Source organism: Solenopsis invicta, chromosome 5 (assembly GCF_016802725.1).
Source record: "Solenopsis invicta isolate M01_SB chromosome 5, UNIL_Sinv_3.0, whole genome shotgun sequence".
NCBI classification, from domain to species: domain Eukaryota; kingdom Metazoa; phylum Arthropoda; class Insecta; order Hymenoptera; family Formicidae; genus Solenopsis; species Solenopsis invicta.
The window spans coordinates 11,498,098-11,517,683 of record NC_052668.1 but is presented as its reverse complement, the minus strand read 5'-3'; the positions used below and the strand labels follow the sequence as shown (position 1 = coordinate 11,517,683).

At 44.4% G+C, this 19,586-nt stretch overlaps 2 protein-coding genes across 3 annotated transcripts in view; one reads left to right on the top strand and one right to left on the bottom strand.

The window, feature by feature from the left end:
* LOC105207553 (protein dachsous) overlaps positions 1 to 19,586 on the bottom strand; it is a 350,965-nt gene that overhangs the window by 11,616 nt on the left and 319,763 nt on the right. The window contains exons 7-14 of the mRNA XM_026136311.2: positions 16,655 to 16,933; positions 15,451 to 15,674; positions 14,228 to 14,906; positions 13,775 to 14,125; positions 10,162 to 10,488; positions 9,631 to 10,075; positions 5,223 to 6,171; positions 4,666 to 4,951 (exon numbers count right to left, since the gene is read on the bottom strand). Of these exons, the coding sequence (XP_025992096.2) occupies positions 4,666 to 4,951; positions 5,223 to 6,171; positions 9,631 to 10,075; positions 10,162 to 10,488; positions 13,775 to 14,125; positions 14,228 to 14,906; positions 15,451 to 15,674; positions 16,655 to 16,933 (3,540 nt within the window). The remainder of the gene's footprint in view (positions 1 to 4,665; positions 4,952 to 5,222; positions 6,172 to 9,630; positions 10,076 to 10,161; positions 10,489 to 13,774; positions 14,126 to 14,227; positions 14,907 to 15,450; positions 15,675 to 16,654; positions 16,934 to 19,586) is intronic.
* LOC105207545 (deoxynucleoside kinase) lies at positions 2,923 to 5,075 on the top strand. Of its 2 annotated transcripts, none has more exons than XM_011177075.3 (5): positions 2,923 to 3,218; positions 3,558 to 3,754; positions 3,889 to 4,138; positions 4,221 to 4,557; positions 4,672 to 5,075. In XM_011177075.3, the coding sequence occupies exons 2-4, from the start codon at positions 3,581 to 3,583 to the stop codon at positions 4,505 to 4,507; spliced, it is 711 nt and encodes a 236-aa protein (XP_011175377.1). In that variant the 5' UTR covers positions 2,923 to 3,218; positions 3,558 to 3,580; the 3' UTR covers positions 4,508 to 4,557; positions 4,672 to 5,075. The 2 variants fall into 2 exon arrangements, with proteins under 2 accessions (XP_011175377.1, XP_025992097.1); XM_026136312.2 differs by having other exon boundaries at positions 2,927 to 3,113.

Genomic DNA, 19,586 nt, shown 5'->3' with positions numbered 1-19,586 from the left:
GAGAGTAGAATGTGTTCCCGCCCTCTCGGCGCGGTTGGACTCTTCTCTTCTGATCTCCTTTCTCTCTCTTGCTTTACGCGCTCTTTGAGCGCTCGTCGACTCTTTTTTCTAGATCCCAAATTCTTTTCGCAAACTATTATCTATACAACTTTGAATATAAAATAAAACTGTCGCACCTCGCGTAATGCATTTGAAAATAAATTCAAATGTATCTCCAATTTTTTTTTTATACAATATAGATAATTCGAACATCTTAATGTGGATTTAATTATTGTAATCTTGCTTTCTATTTTATCATCCACTTTCAGGTACTTAGCGCTTCTGTCAACCTGAGAAGAGATAATTTCAAAAGTATTAGCACTACAACACAGCAGTGTAATAAACTAAATGCATCAATTATTTATCCAATTTTGTTTTTCTCCTCGAGCATGCACATCGGCATGCAGTCTCTGCTACGTCTCTTTCTCTCGACGCACGTGGGCGACCTTGAAAGGAGCGAACCCATCATAAAACCCGTTGAATTTCAAGAGGGGGATAGACATTCGCGAGCCAACGACCACAGGACGAAACTCGAGCTATCGTCATTGCGGGTGAAACCTGAGCTTGTATTTGCCGACAGAATTATCGTAGATACCGCAACGCTACTGTCGTCGGCACGGTTATCTTTAACAAGCGGCCTCCCTTCTTCACTCCATGTCGTAACGCGGCGTGGCCGCCTCTGATCGCAGACGGAGCTACGGGGTGACGAGCAATCCGCAAAGCGGAAATAACAATTCGCGATTACAGTCATTTCACCTGGCTCGCGAATGGATGCTACTTGATACTTGATATCACTGAGCGCTTTAAGAAACCATTCGTTACTCGTAATGCAATATAATGGAATCTGAAGGTAGGCAGAAAGAACTTTGATTAGTCGACAGAATGATAACTTTACGTTGTAGCTTTATCACTGCTGACGAAGTAAAAAAATTGTCTGTCTTGCATGATTGAATGATGCCATGAAAAATATAAATTAAGCACCTGCCACACATTATGTTATTAAAATCCTAACAAAAAATTTTATTTAAAGCTTTACTAATAACTATGTACCCAGTTTCCTAATATACGATATATGTAAGATGTAAATATACTCTAAATAACACGTTAAAAGTTAAATGCTTTTTTTAAGCTTTATATAAAAAATTTTTTCCTAAGTTATTATTTGACCAGCTTTTCAAAATTATAATTAAGTAATTTACTGAGTAAGTTACCGTTAGATTGAGTCATATTCATTTTTACTTATGTGTAAATTTTGAATTCTAACAGAATATGATATCATACGTATATTTATAGGAATGTTCTAGAATATTTATACACTATTACCTATGTTATTAAAGAAATATCTTGAAATTTATAAGATTTAATTCTATAATTTTTAAAAAAACATTAAAAATTTTTTTAGATTTTATAAGATTTTATTAGAAATTAAAGAATTAAAAATCTTAAAAATCTTGGAATATTTAAGAATTTATGTATATAAAGAATTTTAAAAAAGATGTGATTTCAACTTTTATGTAAAGTGCTCTAATTTTATAAAAAAATTGAAGCATTTTTTTTAATTATATAGAAATTCTAAAAAAATACATAGAAATTTTGAAAAAATATGAAAAACACATATTCTGAAATTTTCACCAAAATAACGAGAGAAACGTTTGAATAATATTAAATTAATATTTCACTATTGACTAAATGAGCGTCTACAATGCAGTCGTTACGATGTTATGACGATGCGACAGACTAATCAAAGAAGAAAATATAGGTTTTTTTCTTCTCTAATTGGTCCGTCTGCAGCGTCGTAACATGGTAACGACAGCAAAGACGCTTTTTAATCGTTCAGACGTTATCTTTTAAAAAGAACCAGTAATATGCTCTCCGTCTGACCCAAATCTATTTAACAATCATAAAAATTGACTAAAATTTATTATAGATTGGCGTTCTTTAACATTTTATTAGTCAGTATTTTGTCAGGATTAGGTAGTAACTAATTAAAAAGTTAAATAATATAGACTTTCTCTTAAATATGATTAAATAATAAAGTTTAAAAGTTAATAACTTTTTTAACTTTGTTAATTTTTAATGATTTGATTTTTAACTTATGCTAGTTATTTTTTAAACACATAAACTTTAATTTATTAACTTTTACCTAATTTAAAAATTTATTTATATAAAAGAAAAAAATTATTAAAGAAAAAATAAATTTCCACATTAAAAAAACAATATTAATTCTTTGTTATTCATATAAACATGTTTTACTGAACATAGGAAAGTAGTTAATAAGTTAAAGCTTATGTGTTTTAAAAATAATTATAGTTGAAGTTCAAATTAAATTAAATCATTTAAAATTGACTCGGTTATTTATTATTTAACTTTTAACTTTTTAACTATAATACTTACTATAATATTTAAACCTGCAAATTTCTAATTTAATACAAATAATGCTTTTAAAAATTAATTTTTAATTAATTTAATTTAATCTTAACTTTTAACTAGTTTTTTAGTAAATGTAACTTTTAACGTGATTAAATCAATTTTATAAGCTATTAACTTTAACTTAATTTAGTTAAAAAAGATATATTAACTTATAACAGAAGCTTGCAGAAATATTGTTGCAACATTGCAACAATTAATGTTGTCTGCAAGTTCTGTGCTGCATAGGTTCCCCATCTCTGCATTTTACACATGAAATTAATATACTTTTCTTAAATATATTGTACAGCCAAGTTTGTAACATTCTGTCATCGTAAACAAAGTTCTACTGGATTACTTATGAACGTTCGTTACGTTTGTCCCGATAGCCTTTGTAAATTTTACGCATACTTATTTAGCTTCACCGCGCAGCTGATCAATGCGATTGCGCCGACTGCGCCTGAACAGATGGCGAGCCAGTTCTCCATTTTGTGACGTAAGAGCATGGCGACGAGTACTTTCGGCGGGAAACATGCCTCTTGGCCAGCGTCTGTTACGCGCAGTTTGTCATCAAGCAGTCTGTGTGGCTACGACGCGTGTTTCTCGAGGAGTTTTAGTGTTACATGAAGAATATAACGAAGGATATAAGGATAAGAAGCGACATAAAGGTGCCTCGCCGATATAACCTCAAGAAATTACTCGCATGTTACCTACATAAGTCGATAGGTTAAAGCAGTAAAAGCGAGCTTAGTCATCACAGATAATTGCTATAGGTACTATTTATGATATTCGAACATTTTGACTCTTTCTATACAGCACAGACATCCAAGGGATGTCCTAGAGACGTCCCAAGATCGTTCGGACGTTGTCAGGATGTGCCCAGGATGTCCCTAGAGTAAGGTGTGCTGTATAGATCGTAAAATGCAATAAGTTACAACAACGGCCTGTACGAAAGCTGATTTAGTGTATGGATTGTCTAATTGATTAGCAATCCCTTGTAATAAAAAATTATCCAGCCATCGGTTTCATCAATGTTGCTTTATGGCTATATAAAATTGAAATCAGTTATCTCTTGCAATTAGCTCACATTAGAAACTGTTTTTTTTTTTCAGTAAGGAGCAACTGCATCCGCATCATGGAGATGCTTTCGACAAGGAAACTCTACAACAACCCATTTACAATCTGCATAGAAGGGAATATTGGAAGTGGCAAAACAACGTTCCTAAATCACTTTCAGAGCTTCAACAATGCTACAATTCTGCAGGAGCCAGTGGACTTGTGGCGAAATGTGGCTGGAGTGAACTTGTTGGCAAGCTATTTTTAAGAATATTGTGAAAGATATATACAGCAAAATAATTGTATAGATTTTAACACACTAATATGATTATCCGATACAAGTTCACGAATATCAAAATAAAAACTAATACAGGTAATACTTTTCAGGATCTTTTCTACAAGGACCCAATAAATTATGCCTTCCTGTTTCAATCATATGTTCAATTGACAAGATTACAGTTACACAGTGCAAGTACACCATCGCCTTATAAGATTATGGAAAGATCCATATTTAGTGCCAGATGCTTCCTTGAGAACCTGAAGCGTACACACATGATAAAGGATGTAGAAGCGGTAGTTTTAGAAAATTGGTACGACTGGTGTATGGAGAACACAAACATAAGAGTAGATTTAATAGGTATATACCTCTATCAATTAAACAAAAAAAAACTTTTATATAAAATTTTCGTTAAACTGTTTACATATTTATTGTGATTTAGTATATCTGAGAACAACGCCTGAAATTGTATATCAAAGAATGCAAGCACGTGCGCGCAAGGAAGAAGACTCTGTGCCGTTAGAGTATCTGAGACAAATTCACGAAATCCATGAGGATTGGCTTTACAGACAAACTCTATTTTCTTTACCGGCGCCGGTTATGATCATAGATGGTGACAAAAGTCTCGAGGAAATGGTACCACAGTTCGAGAAATGTAAAGATCGGATACTTAATGGGCAGGTCGAGAATACGACAAGCACCAGAATAGTTTTAGATACTAAAGCTTAACACAGACTATATAACACTATTGTGTTTATTTGGCAATAGATTAATTATAGGTAATTTTCATAATAATAAATAAGCAAATCATTTGCATGCTATGTTCTTCTATTTTATAAAACTTAAAAATTCTTTCAAATTCAATAATAACGGTTCTTATGACTTACCTTCAGAGACTGAAATGATACTGTGCTCTGGGAAGGTGGGCTGATTGTCGTTGACATCGATTACCCGCACGCTCAATGCGGCTGTGCCAGTTAATTGCGGGTTTCCTTGGTCAGTCGCGATGATGGTCAACCTATACTTCTCACGGATCTCGCGATCTAGGACTATATTGGTCCGTACGACTCCGCTATACGGTGGACTTATGGTGAAGGCATTATCTGGATTACCATCCACAATATGATATAAGATTCTGCTGTTTAACCCTTGATCTGCATCACTTGCTGAAAGCTACGGCAGCAAATATTGACGAATGTAACGTGTGTTCAAACACATATTTTTTATATCTATTTTCATATCTAGTTTTAACCTATGTAATAGACAAGTAAAAATAAACATTTACGCTTTTGAATAATTCTATCTTACATTTCTTTTAGATCATACAAATAATTCCCCGATAGATTTGTATACTACATATGCTTTGTATGTTTAATGCTTAGTTTTGCTGTGCAAAGGAGCGCCGTCTAATACATTAAATCTAAAAATTGTAAAGTTCTCTCACCTTCACGACAAAATCTCCCTTGGTATTGCCCTCGAGTACAGTAGCAGAGTATTGCATTTGCGTGAAGATTGGTGGATTATCGTTAACATCGGATATCCTGATGATTACTTTGACGTACGCCTCCAGAACCTCTTGGCTCACTGTCCTCGCCACCACATTGAGGATATGCCTCGAACTTTCTCTTGGCTCTTCCTTCGGCTGCTGGCCCTCCAAGGATCTACCCCACGAATTAGTGCGCGCTGTATCATCTGGCAATTCAGTACCGGGTTTTACCGTCAAGTCGTTCCAAAGCTCCGCATCCAGTCTGGTGGGATCATTGACGCGTAACAGACCAGTGTCTTCATCGATTGCGAAGGTGTGATAGTCGTTTCCCGATGCGATCGAATAGGTGACACGCTGTCTTCTGCCATCGGTACGCACCGCGGTGATCTTAACGATCTCCGTGCCAGCTGCCGAATTTTCTTGAACGACAACGTTATACGTGTCATTTTGAAACTTTAGGCTAGGCGTCAGATCAGCGTGGTCGCCGACCTGAAGTTCAATCAAACCCTTGGTGCTCTTTGGCGGATTACCCTTGTCCTGAGCCAACACCTCCAGATGATATGTCCTGCCGTTATCTTGCGACAACGATAGGCTTGCTGTTACTTCACCGGTGCTAGGGTGTATCCGAAATTTCGGTTTCTCCTGCTCGTTTATCAATGAGTAGACGATATCACCATTCGCACCGTCGTCGGCGTCTTTGGCTGACACCCGGAGAATGTTCTGACCCGGTTGCGTGCCGACAGGCACGCGCGCTCGAAAGGGATACTCCTCGAAAATTGGAGCATTATCGTTTACATCGCTGATGTTGATCTCAACTGGTATCGATGTACTTTTCGCGTCGTACCTGCCGCTGTCCGTGGCAACCACGAAGAAGGTATAGCTACTTTGGCGTTCACGGTCCAGTGGGCTGTATCGAACAGGAAGAAACGGATATTAGTTATAAAATGGTTACCTCATAATTGCGATCATGAGATTGAGAAATAAACCGGTTATTTTCTGTTTCTGAACTTTTTGAACTATAATAGTATACACTCAAAGTGAAATTGGTATATGTTTGAAAGTCAGCGAAAGCGAGAAGGAACATTCCAGTGCAAGGATAGAAAGCAAACTTAAAGACATTGATTTACAAATTTTTTTTTTTAGAGTTTTAGATTCGTATTCAGGATGCACTATTAAGTTATTCTATCCTTGTTTTATATATAATAAATGATAAAGATAGAATGACTAGTGCACTAATCTTTATAAACGCGTTCTGAATACGAATCTCAATTTGTTTCGATAAAATACATTAAACTATCACAATTTCTTAGCTTTTATAATATAAGCTAAGAATAAAAGCTAAGATGGTTATTTTTTTTTAATGAAATATTTAGATGGATAATTTACTGATTGTGAAAAAAGAGTTATTAACTTGATTAAAAATTTTAATTAATAAAGAGTCTCTGGCTCAAACAAATTAATCAAATAATCACAAAAATGTTTAACTTGATTAAATTTCTTTAAGTATTTGTGTATTTAACCTAAATATATGAATACTTAAATTAAAATTCAGGTATTTTATGTATTTGAGTTAAATGTATAAATACTTGAACTGAAGAAATTTTATCAATTTAGCAACTTTTTTTTCTCATTATAGGCTCGTTTTTACGCCAAGAAAAAAATAAATTGGAGAAAGAACTAGAGAAGTCATTGAAGAAAGTTCTAATTTAGTCTCAATGTCGTATTTTAAAGCAATGCTGTTATGAAGTTATACAAATGCAGCAAGCAAGCAGGAGAAGTTCCCAGCGTGCCTTTGCGATACAACGCAACGTTCGCAATAATTCTTAATAAGCGTGGGATAATGATCGGACGTCGGTAGTGCACGAGGTTCGATACGCTTATTTACGATTGCGCGAAGCTAACTCGAATACTCTACAGTTATCTTCCGCCCTGGTACCTTGCCGTATCTGCTGACTGCAGCTCGAAGTATACAGCTTTGTGAATCTGTATTGCATTCGACAGTTGCGTATGGAACGTGTTTCATCCGAAGATGATTCTTTCAAGGAATGTAGACAAAAATTTTCAGATTTTGCGATGCTGTCGTTCAAATTTGATAAATAAATGCAGAAAATGGCAATTTTATGAAAGGAGCTTGGATATAGATGTGTCCCGTTGATAGCTAATTTTGCAAGAGCAATTAGTCGTACTTTGATCAATGCTAAGAGTAATTAGTTGATATGTAATCGTAATCGGTATCGTCTCAGCGTCTTTGCTATCAATTCGCTCTGTTCGTTGTTTCGTTCTAGACAGGAATTGATCCCCGTTTGACTTGTGCATTGTTTCTACCGGGTGGTCTCCGGGGAACAAAGAAAAAGAAGAAAAGTGTTCTGTACACCCTATTCCCGTGCCGAGAGGTGCCGCAGAGCGACGGTGCGGCTTTCAAAAGGTAAGAGGAACAAGACCATCGCCGCAAGAGCAACAGCAACAAGGCGACACGAAAGCTGGGCGTCCGCGGCTACCGATCGAGGGAAGAGGATACCAAAAACAGAAGCAGGAGGAGAGAGAAGAAAGGGAGGAGGTGGAGACGGCGAAACGAGATGGCCGGACGATGGCCGCAGCGGGAAAGGGTGAAGAGAAAGAGAGAGAGAGAGAAAGAGAAGGACGATGAAAGTGGGAGAGACAACGCGGCGAAGGAGCAGCTCGAACCGAGATCTGGTTTTGCATATCAGCAGGCATTTTGCCGGCTGAAATAATGCATTGAAATGCCACATGGCGTTCCGCTGAAATGACACACGGCTGTCACGGTGCAAAAGTATGCGCCCTCCCGTGGGCTCCTTCTCATGGCTACCGACTATTCTTTTTCTCTCTCTTTTTTTCTACACTGTCGACCGGCGCCCATTTCTCCGACGATTTCGTGGCCCTCCCTACGTTTACATACCCTACTCATCTCGCCGGTAGACGGAAGCAGAAACGACAAAAGGGGAGAAGCGGAAGCGACGAGGGGAGAAGGAGAACCGCGTAAACGGACGCGGTCGAGCGAAATCGTATCGCAATCGTCTCAAAGCAAGCTTGGCCCCAAAGGAGTAAGGAAAAAGTGGAGGAGAGGAGGGGAGGGGGGCAGGCGACTAATTGCCACGGGGATTAAAGCGCAAATCGTGAGTCACCGAGACGAACGTTGGGCGTGTCGGTCATGCGGCTTTACGGCGATTCCGCATAATAATTTGCAACGAGCAAATTATACATTCCCGGGCGTGGAAGTGATTTATCGAAATCACTCGGTCGTGTCGTCTTCAGGGGGGCGGGGGGAGGGGGGTCGCGGCGACACCGGGGCAGCCGACTCTAATCGCCGTGGAACTCTTACGCGGCCGTATAACCGTCCAACTCGTAAAAGTTAATGTTTTGTATATAAGGGCCCGGTATTGAATTCGATTCCGCGAAGTTCGCGCGCGCAATTAGCGTTTGAGGATTTTCCACCGCTCCGTGCGCCAAGACCGTATCGAGCGGTTAACGATCGCGCCGATCTCTGGGATCAAGGTTCGCGGCAGCCCGCAGCGAAATCGTCCATTAATTAACGAACCACGACCTTGCCGTTTGGTGGGACGGACGGAAGCCACGGAAAGTCTTCGCCTTAACGACGTCTCGAGATATCGGTTTATTGCGCGTGTATAATCGTAAGAGACACACACGGAGTGAAAGAGACGAACGGTGCGCGGCGAAGGGCCGAGCAAGACATAGATAAAAAAAAGGAAAAAGAGAAAGAGAGAAACGCGGGGGAAAGAAGGAAGAAGGAGTAGTATCTCGGGTTGTACCGACGGGTTATGCATACGGAATCGTTTAATCGGCCATAGTGCGTCGTTCGTGAAGCGCATCGACTGACTTTATAATTTTACGACGTTCCTAGACCGCGTCTCTCCGCGCCGCTTCGCCGTCCTCCCCCACTGCCCTCGAGCGTCGAGCTTTTTTCACTGCTGGTCGACTGGTTGCCGTGCGTATACGAGGCGTATGTATGTGTGTGTTTGTGTGTGTGTGTGTGTGTGTGTGTGTGTGTGTGTGTTCCCGTTTTACGACGTTATACTACCGGCGTAATATCCCCCTGGGTGATCCTAATCGGATGTGTAATAAAGGTCGCGGTAATTAACGCCAGGATGAAATTAGTCGGTTGGTAGCCGAGATTGTGAAGCGAGACTCACATGCGGTCTGAAGAAAGAAGGGTGAGGGGAGGGGGAGGGAGGGGGGGAGAAAGAGACTGAAGAGATCCAAGAGAGAAAAAAAGGCAACAGAAAAAGGTCAGAAGGGAAGGTAAGGAAACAACAACAGTGACAGAGGGTAAAAGAAGGGCAGCCACACGTAAAAAAGAGCAAACGATGAGACAGACGTGTGCACTCACCCAGCTGTAGTAATGACGCCGGTCAGGTTGTCGACCCTGAAGAGCCAGCTAGTCTCTTCGGCGATGGCGTACGTAATCTTCCCGCTTACACTTTGGTCCGGATCAGTCGCCTTCACGGACATCACGCTCGAGTCCGGCGGGACGTCCTCCGAGATGGTCGTCACGTACTTCGCGAGATGGTAATTCGCCGGATAGTTCGACGAACCGTAGGGGAAACCGTTGTGCGAATTGGTTCCAGTGTACTGGTTCTGCACGAAAGTCGGAGCGTTGTCATTGATGTCCAGCACGATCACGGTGAGATTGCAGCGCGCTTCTCGGCTCGGTCTCCCCTTGTCCTTGGCCGAAATCGTCAGGATGTACTTGGGCACGGTCTCACGATCCAGATTTGACATCGACAACACACCGGTGACCGGATCCAACATGAACTTGGCGCCGTTGTTGCCGCCTGGAATGAAAGACGCAAAAATTAAGCATCGAATTTTTTTTTATTTACGTGAATATTCAGATGCTGCATCTGGCAGAAGAACTCACCTACGATACTATACGAGATCTCGCCGTTCTTCCCCCCGTCAAGATCGGTCGCGGCTACGGTGTGAATCGCGGAAGTTTCCTGATTTTCCGGCACGGCGAGAGTGTAGCAGGAACCCGGTCGAAATTCCGGACTGTTATCGTTCTCATCCATCACGATCACTTCCAGAATCGTGACGTCCAGAAGTTTGTTAGATCTCGCCATGATGGGCACCGAGTAGCGCGCAACCTTCTCGCGATCCAGGGGACTTCGAAGAGTGACTTGACCATTGGGCGTTATGGTGAACTTGTTTGAAGCTATGTTGCTCGGGATGCTGAAGGTGACGTTACCTATACGAAGCGCAATAACAAGTTCAACGGGTGCTTTTTAATTAAGCTTTATGCCTTATTGGCATAAGGGCAAATTAATTGGATTAAACATGTACATTAATCATATGTTTCACAGCGAGAATTCATTATCTTTTGACATTTGATTTTTCCAACCCTAGCCTTACCATTACTATTTCAACGTCATTACCAAATTATTAATAAACATTTAGAAAAAGTATTATTTATAACTCGTTCTTAACTTCTCATTCTTGCGTATATTTTTATTCAAATTCAATTTATATTCTACCTAGTTCATTTTCTGTTCTATGATTATTTATGATTGACTGTGCTTTTGTTTTACGATTAATCTACGTTCCAAAATTCGTTGTCACACTCGAAAAAATCAATATCACATGAACAATTTATTGTTATATATGTAAGATAAAATAATAAAATCTTGAAAAAATGTGGTAATCTTAGAAAGAAATTTTTATGAAAATAAAAAGAAATTTAAGATTATTAAATTCTTTGAGCAAGATTTTATATTCTTGTTCATATGTGAAACAATAAATTGATTTGATATTTTTACTGTACAATATTAAAAATCTATAGTATTATAAAATAAACGTTTTTAATACTGACAGTGTACATTGAAAGGCAGTTTACAGCCAATATTCATAATTAATTCTCCTATTTAAAACCGTTTTAAAATGTTTTTAACCAATCAGAGAACTTAGTATTTTAAGACATTACTCAAGATAGTCTTAAAATAAGAACTTGACTATTAATACCGGCCTACATTTCGCGTTACAAACATACTGTTTTTACAGGCATTGTAGCAGCAAGTGCCTTACTTTTGTATCTTTCACTTATAATTAACTCATTTATAAAATCATTTTACCTATTCCCTATTTTATTATTGTAAGTTATTATTTATTCTGCACAGCAATATTATATCTTTGCGTTTTTATTTGATAAATTTTGAGAAAAAAAAAAGTTCGATTTTTCGTAACGTACGAAAAATATATTTACATATAATAGATACTACATTATTTTTATCATAGAACGTATTTACTCCAAAACGATAAAAGAAACTATTGTTCTATTCACGGCGATTTCGGTTCGATACACTTTTCCGATTCGAGCGCGGTGACTTTAATGCTTCCGATTCTCGAATTCCAGCGCGCTTAGCCCATGCTCATCGAATTTTTAGCGAACTTAGAACAAAGCGACGCGTTTTAACGTGCGTATGCGCGTGTCGTGCCGTGGCCATCCTTCGTCGTGTTTCCAGTAAGTAGCGACTCGTCGTGTGCGTGCGTGCGTGCGTGCGTGCATGCGTGCGTGCACACGCGAAACCGATACTCGTGTTGGTGTTGGAGACCGGTGATTTGCCTATGCGTACCGCGGCAGGCCGGCGGCACGATGATATACGCGGCCATTGTTTTCGCCTCGTCCTCTCTCTAATCCCTCCCCCCGCCTTTCCCGCGTTCACTGCCGGCCCGCTCCCGCATTTCGCAACAACCTCCCTCTATGCATTACCGAGCCGCTGCCGCCGGTCCCGAGGGACCGCGCGGCACCTTCAGCGCATCCGTGAGACGCGCTAATGCGCTCGTCCGGTATCATGATAGATAAGCGGCGAGAAACTGGAGATACCGCGTCGGCGGCTTCAGCGGGGCTGGTGTTTAACCGCGCTTTAAGCGTTCGTCAGACTGAAAACAGGCTGCATCGGATCGCTCCCGTGTTGGGCGCAAGTATGCGGATCTAGCGCGGAGAAATGACGCGCGAAATTGTACGCCGTATAGCGACCGGCGCGGCGCACGTGGAGATGTTACAAGGTGGTGTAAGCGAGCACATCCAGGAAACGTAGCGTTTATCAAATGCTCGCGCGATAATTGACATTTTGCTTATTGTGTACACGTATACCGATTTCCTCGCGTAATGACAACTCTCATTAGACGTCGGCTAGAACACGCGAGGCACAATTACACGGACAGATCGGGGAATTTCCGGAAACGGCGCGCCATCGAGAAACACATCTCTTTTTTTCCTGAATGACTCCGGACGCCTCCTCGCGGGACGACCGCTAATATACGCCGCGGACTTGTCTGGTCACACACTCGCGAGAATTCCCGCGACGATAATTAGTGGCATCGTTAGATCGCTGATTCCACGCAACCTACGAAAGACACGACGACTCTCGTCGTATAGTAATGCGTACGAGCTCGTTACCGAAAGCTCGTTACCGCATTTTCCGAGGGAGAAAGGCTCTCCTCCGAAGAGACGCGTATCTCCATGAGCAACCATGATATATTCCACGGGACGGACGAATCTCGGAATTTTCTCGGCCGATGACTCGCTTTTTAAGGCGTGCGCGCAAAGAGAAGACACGTATACGAAAGGAGGCCCGGCCGCAGCGGGGTACTCCGAGTGCGGCACGGCGTTTTACCGACGACCCCGGGAGAGTCCGAGCCGCGCGTGTCATTTCGCTGAATTTACTATAATGCTCGGTACTGGCCGGATTCGAGGCAATTATTCCAGGTATTTTCGTAGCAGGACTTTCCTATTAGCTGCGGCAAGCGTGCAGCCGCGATTATGCGGCACACACCGTGTGTGCGTGTGGCGTGTAGGTGGCGTGCGCTGGCCGGCAAACTCCGATGCACACTATCTACGCCGAAGACTCGTTCGAAGAGAGAGAAAGGTGAAATCACGATCGTCAGAATGCGAGTGAGACGCCCGAGAGAAGTACGAGTGATGGCAAACTGTAATTTCAACCGCGGCCGCCCTACGCACCGTTAAATTGACAGCCCCTTTTGCACCGGCCGAGACTTTACGCACCACCGAAACAATAAGGACGGAGTAATAAGGCCTAAGAGCACCCTCCTTTCCTTTTTGGTCCTCCCGCGCGTCCTCGTTACGCCTTGGGAAGCGATAAGTTTCGATTGCACTGCTCGTTTTGTTTCTCACGATATTATACGCCGTGAACATGCGTTTACGTCGCTTTGCTCGAGCTAATAATGGGCTGCTTGATCTTGCTCGTTATTAAAGTTTAGTCACAAGGAAAGGAAACAGTTTTGCCAAATCATCTAAGAGTTTAGACACAGATCTGAGGGACCATTAAAATTATTGTCAAATCTGTGTCTAGCTAAATTTTTAGATACTTAGATACTAGATTTTTTCCGTACAGTTGTCACAATGAATAATGAATAACTTGACGAACTTTAGTCTAACGAATTAGCACTGATTATTACTGACGTAGCACAGAAAAGATACATAATAAATCATTGCGTGACGAGATCTTTAGTCTTACCTTGATCCGCAACTGCTGATCCCGCAACGTTCACCACGTGCGACCCGATGTGGAGGTTCTCGGAAATCCTAGCGATCGGATTAGGCAACAGCAGTCGAGGAGGTCCGCTCGCCTCCGCCGCCACTGGGTTCAGACTCAGCTTCAGCACGGCCTTGCGAGGTGGAGATCCGTGATCGTTGGCCGTAATCTCGAGATTCGCGGGCTTCGTGATGGGTTTCGCAAGGCTTACGATGCCCGAGTCGTAGCCCACGGTGAACCGCGACTCCTCGTTGCCCGAGGTTATCACATAAGATATCCGACCGTTGTCGCCAGAGTCCTTGTCCACGGCTACGACTCTTACCAGACTAGCACCTAGTAAGAATAAGAAAACAAGAATTTGATCGTATCATACAATTCCATCCTAGGGTGTATAAATCTGCGCATTACACTCAGCTGACGAGATACGGCACTTACCAGGCGGAAGATTCGATGTAACGTTCAGCTTGGTGAATTCTGGCGCGATGAAGACAGGATCGTTGTCATTCTGATCGAGGACGATGATTCTTGCGGTGACCATGGCGGCTAATTGCTCTCCCGGTGATGCCCGATCCGATGCTTTGAGAATCAAAACATATTCCGTCCTCTCCTCTCTATCCAGTTGCTTGGCCAACGTCAAAGCGCCAGTTAAAGAGTCCACGGCGAAGTAACCCTTCGGTGGGAACTCGGCTACGAGACCGTATCTAAGATCGCCATTCAAACCGCTATCCCGATCGCTGGCAGTGAGATTGTAAATGGTCGAGCCAATCGCTGCTCTTTCGGACACGCGAATAATTATCGGATCTTGCGGCCAACTCGGCGGATTGTCGTTAGCATCGTTTATGATGATCTTCACGGAAACGGCGGTGCTCTGAGGATTCCCGAGAGGATTCCCGAGCGAGGTCGTATCCAACGCACGGATCTCCAGATGGTACTCGCTCACATTCTCGCGATCGAGCGAGTGGGCGACCACCAGCTGGCCCGAGCTGCGGTCGACGTCGAAAGCTGGAAACTCGCTCATCGGCGTCAGCGAGTCCAAGGTGAAGGCCACGCGACCCGCGGGACTCGCCCCCGATACTGACCCCACCGCGTGCCCGATACTTGCATCCTCGCGCACCTGAATGTATCGAGTGTACATCATTAAATCCAGTCCACTTTACTTTTTATACTCTAAAAATATTCTCTTTTTTAAAAGATAATTTATATGTCATTCAAAATCACAGAAGTGCCATTGGTAATTAAGCCAGGAAGTACTTATATTTAAAAAAAAAAATCATTTATGCGCATATATTAATTAATAAGAAAGATAAATATTAAGTTATTGGGATGTATATCTTCCTAGGAATTAAATGGCAAGAGTTAAATGTTTAATTAAACGATTGTAGTAAGAACGAAGACTAAGCTATAAGATTGCAATAAAATTTCAATCTCCCGTAGCATTTTCTACAGAATTCCCAACGTGGCATAAATTGTGCGAGGCTATCCGCACAGGAAACGCACGTAACAACGGCGGCGAGATGCCATCGGAGGGATGTTAGCACGACCATAAATGTTCTAATGAATAATTGCAAGAGGTAACTATGGAGTGTGTCCGGCGAGGATAGAAAACAAATCTGAGGGGAAAATGAATCTTACCGGGTGGCGAGGTCAATAGTACTCACGTTAAAGGTAAGACTGCTGCTGGTGAAGGTCGGCCGGTTATCCGCGAGTGCCAGAACTTCGACTCGCAACACGCGCTCGCTGTGTCGCGGCGGATGACCGGCATCGGTCGCCCTTACGGACACCCGGTACACGTTGCGCTCCTCGTGATCGAGCACGGCCTTGGTCCTGATCATGCCGGTGATCGGGTCGATGGTGAAGACGTTGTAGCCGTCCGAGTCTCGGTCTGCGAAAGCGAAAAACGAAGTCAGCTTGTACGAACAGAGATATTCTCCGGAGAGACGGACGGACAAAATTACTCCCGGACGATTATTCTTGTTGCCACGAACGCGGGAGAGTAAGAGAGAGAGAGCACGACGACGTAGAAAAACTCTCTGATATCTGTACCGTTGACCCTGAGCGCAGAATCGTGTACGCGAAATAGGCGCCGCGATAGAGCGCGCGGGATGAAATGCCTCGTGACGTGAACGGGATTGAGGTACATCGTTGCACTCCCCGACAGTATTACAGTGTATCCCGCGATGCGATGTTAAGATTTAATCTCGCGATCAAGATTCTTTTCTCGCCGTTTGGTACGCGCGATCGTGAAAATCCGATTCTGATCGCAACTGCCGCCGCCGGAGTGGACCAGCGCGCGCGCGCGCGCGGTAACGATTTCTCACAGGCAGCGAGCGTTTCGCTATAGCGGATAACGCGCCCGGCAAAAACGCTCGCGACTGCCTTTAAGACCGTGCATAATTGTTTCTGTAAGTGCTGCTGGGTTATTAAAGCCTCAAAAAGTCTTGCTCTACCGCGGGAGTCGAGAGTAAGCAGGCCGGTGAAAAAAGAGCAAGTCCGCCGTCTAATCTCCGGCGCATGTAAGTACTCTCTCTCTCTCGCTATTTCTCTATTATTCCCGACTCCCAGCCCGGCGCCCTCGTAACGAAGCCGCGCAATTATTGGCCGCGCGTACACATACACATACACACACGAGGGACTAATTGTAATTTATATATTTTCTTACCGAGATATAATCATATCCGAGGCAGAAGCGCGCGGTTTCCTTAATTAGACGAGCGGCGCGTAACCGATTGGTCGCACACAGCGACGAACGGGTAATTGAGAATGAAATAGCTACCACCGCGAGATTAAGACACATCCGCGGGATAAATTAAGGCAACATTAAATTCAACGGTACAACGGGAGGTATCCCCCCCTCCCCCTTACCTTTCGAGATGCTGTACGTCACCGAGGCGTTTTCGCCGAGATCCGTGTCCAGTGCCCGCACCCTGGCGACCTCCGTTCCCGTCGGTTGCTCCTCCCTGACGCTGACCACGTCCCTCTGGGGATCGACGATCTCGGGCGAGTTGTCGTTGACGTCCAGGACCGTGACCTTCAGAGGCACTCTGGCGGCCCTCGACGGTATTCCTTGATCCCGCGCCTCCAGGACCAGCTCGTGGACGCCTTTCGCTTCACGGTCGAGCGGCTCGCGCGTGGTGATCTTGCCTGGCGATCGCCGAGCGGGAAGGGGAAAGAGAGAAACAATTAATTTTCATTGCGCTGCACGAGCGACGCGAGCGTCGAGCTTAGCTGGCGGTATAGATAGCGAATTATTAACGATCTATTAGCAATTCCCCGCAGCGCAGCGGGGTAACGTCTATTAGCGGATGCCGGAGAATATTTATGGGCGCGGGACAAAAAGCTCTCTGTACCGGAGTCTGCATGTCTTGATATTAGATGACGCTTAAAGGCTGCGGGTTCGATGGATCTTACGTGCCGACGACTCTCGAGCGCTCTGTGCGCGGCCGCAATGGAGATTGCGGAGAGAACGCGTACGTTCGATATATAAAATCGAAATACGTCGACGTGTCTCGTGTCGATCGCATGGTCTAGACAGACCTTATCAATTTCCTTCGTCGAGAACGGTTAATTGGATAATCGTCGCTCGTACGTGCATAAGAACCCATCTGCGCGCGGCTGCTCGTATTCCTCGATATATCGGTGGTTTCATTTTTCGTTTCCGCTTTCGCTCTTTCTCCCTCTCCCTCCCCCCCCCGCCGCCCTCTCCTTCTCGCATATAATAATTGTACTAGGGGCATACGTAGTCGTGCGTGTAACGAGGTCCGCCATAATTACGTATCGCAGGGAGTAGTCTGCAGAGTCTCGTGGAGAGAACGACAAGGAGGGTACGAATACGGGAGAAGGCGGTGCGAGAGAGGGCGAGAGCACGGCAGCAGGGTAAAAGAGGGAAGAGGTAGAGTCAAAGCGCAGAAGAGGGATCCCGGTTTCTCTCTACCTCGACGCACCTGGTCGGTGCATTAATGGATAATTAAGCGAGCGACTAGTCGAAGAGCCGCCAGAACTATTTCAGGATCTGGGAAAAGGATCGGGATAATAATTCGTTCCCCCGTGACGACGCCGCCGCGCCGGCCCCGCCGGGCCCCGCCAGGCCTGTGGCGTGTCACCACAAATTCTCGACGTACCTAATCGAGAACCATCGCGACCCGGCGTTAACCACCGATGTGGTGCATGGACGACGCCGCGCCGTACTCCTCCATCGTCGACAAGACAAACGATCGACGGGGGACATGCAAACGCGCCGGCCGGCTAGCCGGGGATGCCATCGCGCAACAATAAGAAGTATATCGTAGGGCGCGTGCTAATGCGTTTCTCGTGTTAGCCGTGGGACCGCGCGACCAGTCTCACCGTCATCCTCTCGTAAGAGGAACGTGGCTTTTTGTCTTCGCGTGCCTCTTCCAATATTTGGAAATCCATCGCCGCGATCGGATGTACGAGTCAGGGACCGCGTCCTCGTAACGAACGGACGGAGAGCGTCGAGGTTGCGTTTCTCGAAAATCAAACAGTCGTTCGACGAATGGAAACGGTAGGAAACTCGACGCGAGGAATCTCCGGACCGGGATTAGATCGAAGTGTGCGCATCGTGGAACCTGCTCGACGGCTTTGCAACCGCGCGCGCGTTGCCAAGTTGCGGACTAGCTGAGCAACCTTATCTTTAATTTGATCACCGACGCAGCAAAACCACATACCAAATTATCGACGCGTAGGAAAGCCGCGGGGAAACGCCGCCGCTAAACGTGTTTGCCGCTGGAAAATATATCGCTAAATAATCCGAGATGCGATCGTGATATTTTTTATATCACGTACTTAATTATAATATAAATCGACCGTAATCGTCATTCATCACGACGCGGTGCACACCGGATGGATACGTAGAGCGTATTAAACGGAGCGAAGAGATTATCGGAGCGAATTTTTCTTTTTTTTTTTTCACGCACTCTCTCCGACTCTTTCTCGCACAAAGTCAACGCGCTGCAAAGTGATGACCGCTGAGATAGCAGCGCGCAGGGTAGAGTCGTATACAACACCGCATACAACAGTATCGCGGAGCCGCATGCCTCGAGTGAGCGTGGTAGTCCCGCACGTAGTAGACGCGATGTGCCACGTGGCGCGGATGGCACGTGGCCGTGCTGCAACAGGTATCCGATCGATAGGCGCGAGGATCGGTCACGGTGGGTCACGTGGAAATTCCTCGCGATAATCGGTGGTATCGCAACGGCTTGAAATGCAGGAGACGCATCGCGGGAGAATTTCACGCGCGAACGCCGTGCGTCGCGGGAAAGAGAGGCGCGAGGAACGCTGAGGACTCGAACAATTCCGACGAATATCACGAGGAGGCGACGTGGAGGAGGGGGGACTGCATCGCGACTGCTAACGGCCCCCCTGATCACACTCACGGTACATATTAGGAACCGGTCGAGTTGCACTGACAATTGAATATTCCCTTACTTCTCGTCGCGTTTCATCGCGAACAAGGGCGTGCCATTCCATAAATCACCGCCGGTCGATCTCCCGACATTGTAAGCCAACACGCGAGGGATCCCCTTAATTGGATGAATGGAGAAAAGGGCGCCATTAAGCGAGTGTTACGGGGGCGACCTACGCGGAAGGAGCGAAGGAGCTCCGCCGCTCGAGGGCTTTTCTCAATGGGAGATCTCGCGGTTAGAGCCGATCGAAGGACAATGGCCGGGCGAAATTTCAACTCACTCCGCTGCAGGTCCGTTGACCGGACAATGTGCAGTCGCGCTGCATGCAGCGGGGATTAATATAGAAGTACTCGTACGACAAGACAGCTGATACT

Bases quoted from the DNA above. Each gene is read 5' to 3' on its own strand.
- LOC105207545 (XM_026136312.2), top strand. From the start codon at position 2,978: ATGCCTCTTGGCCAGCGTCTGTTACGCGCAGTTTGTCATCAAGCAGTC. The intron at 3,114-3,557 runs GTGCCTCGCCGA...TTTTTTTTTCAG, and splicing joins GGATAAGAAGCGACATAAAG to TAAGGAGCAACTGCATCCGC. The intron at 3,755-3,888 runs GCAAGCTATTTT...AATACTTTTCAG, and splicing joins TGGCTGGAGTGAACTTGTTG to GATCTTTTCTACAAGGACCC.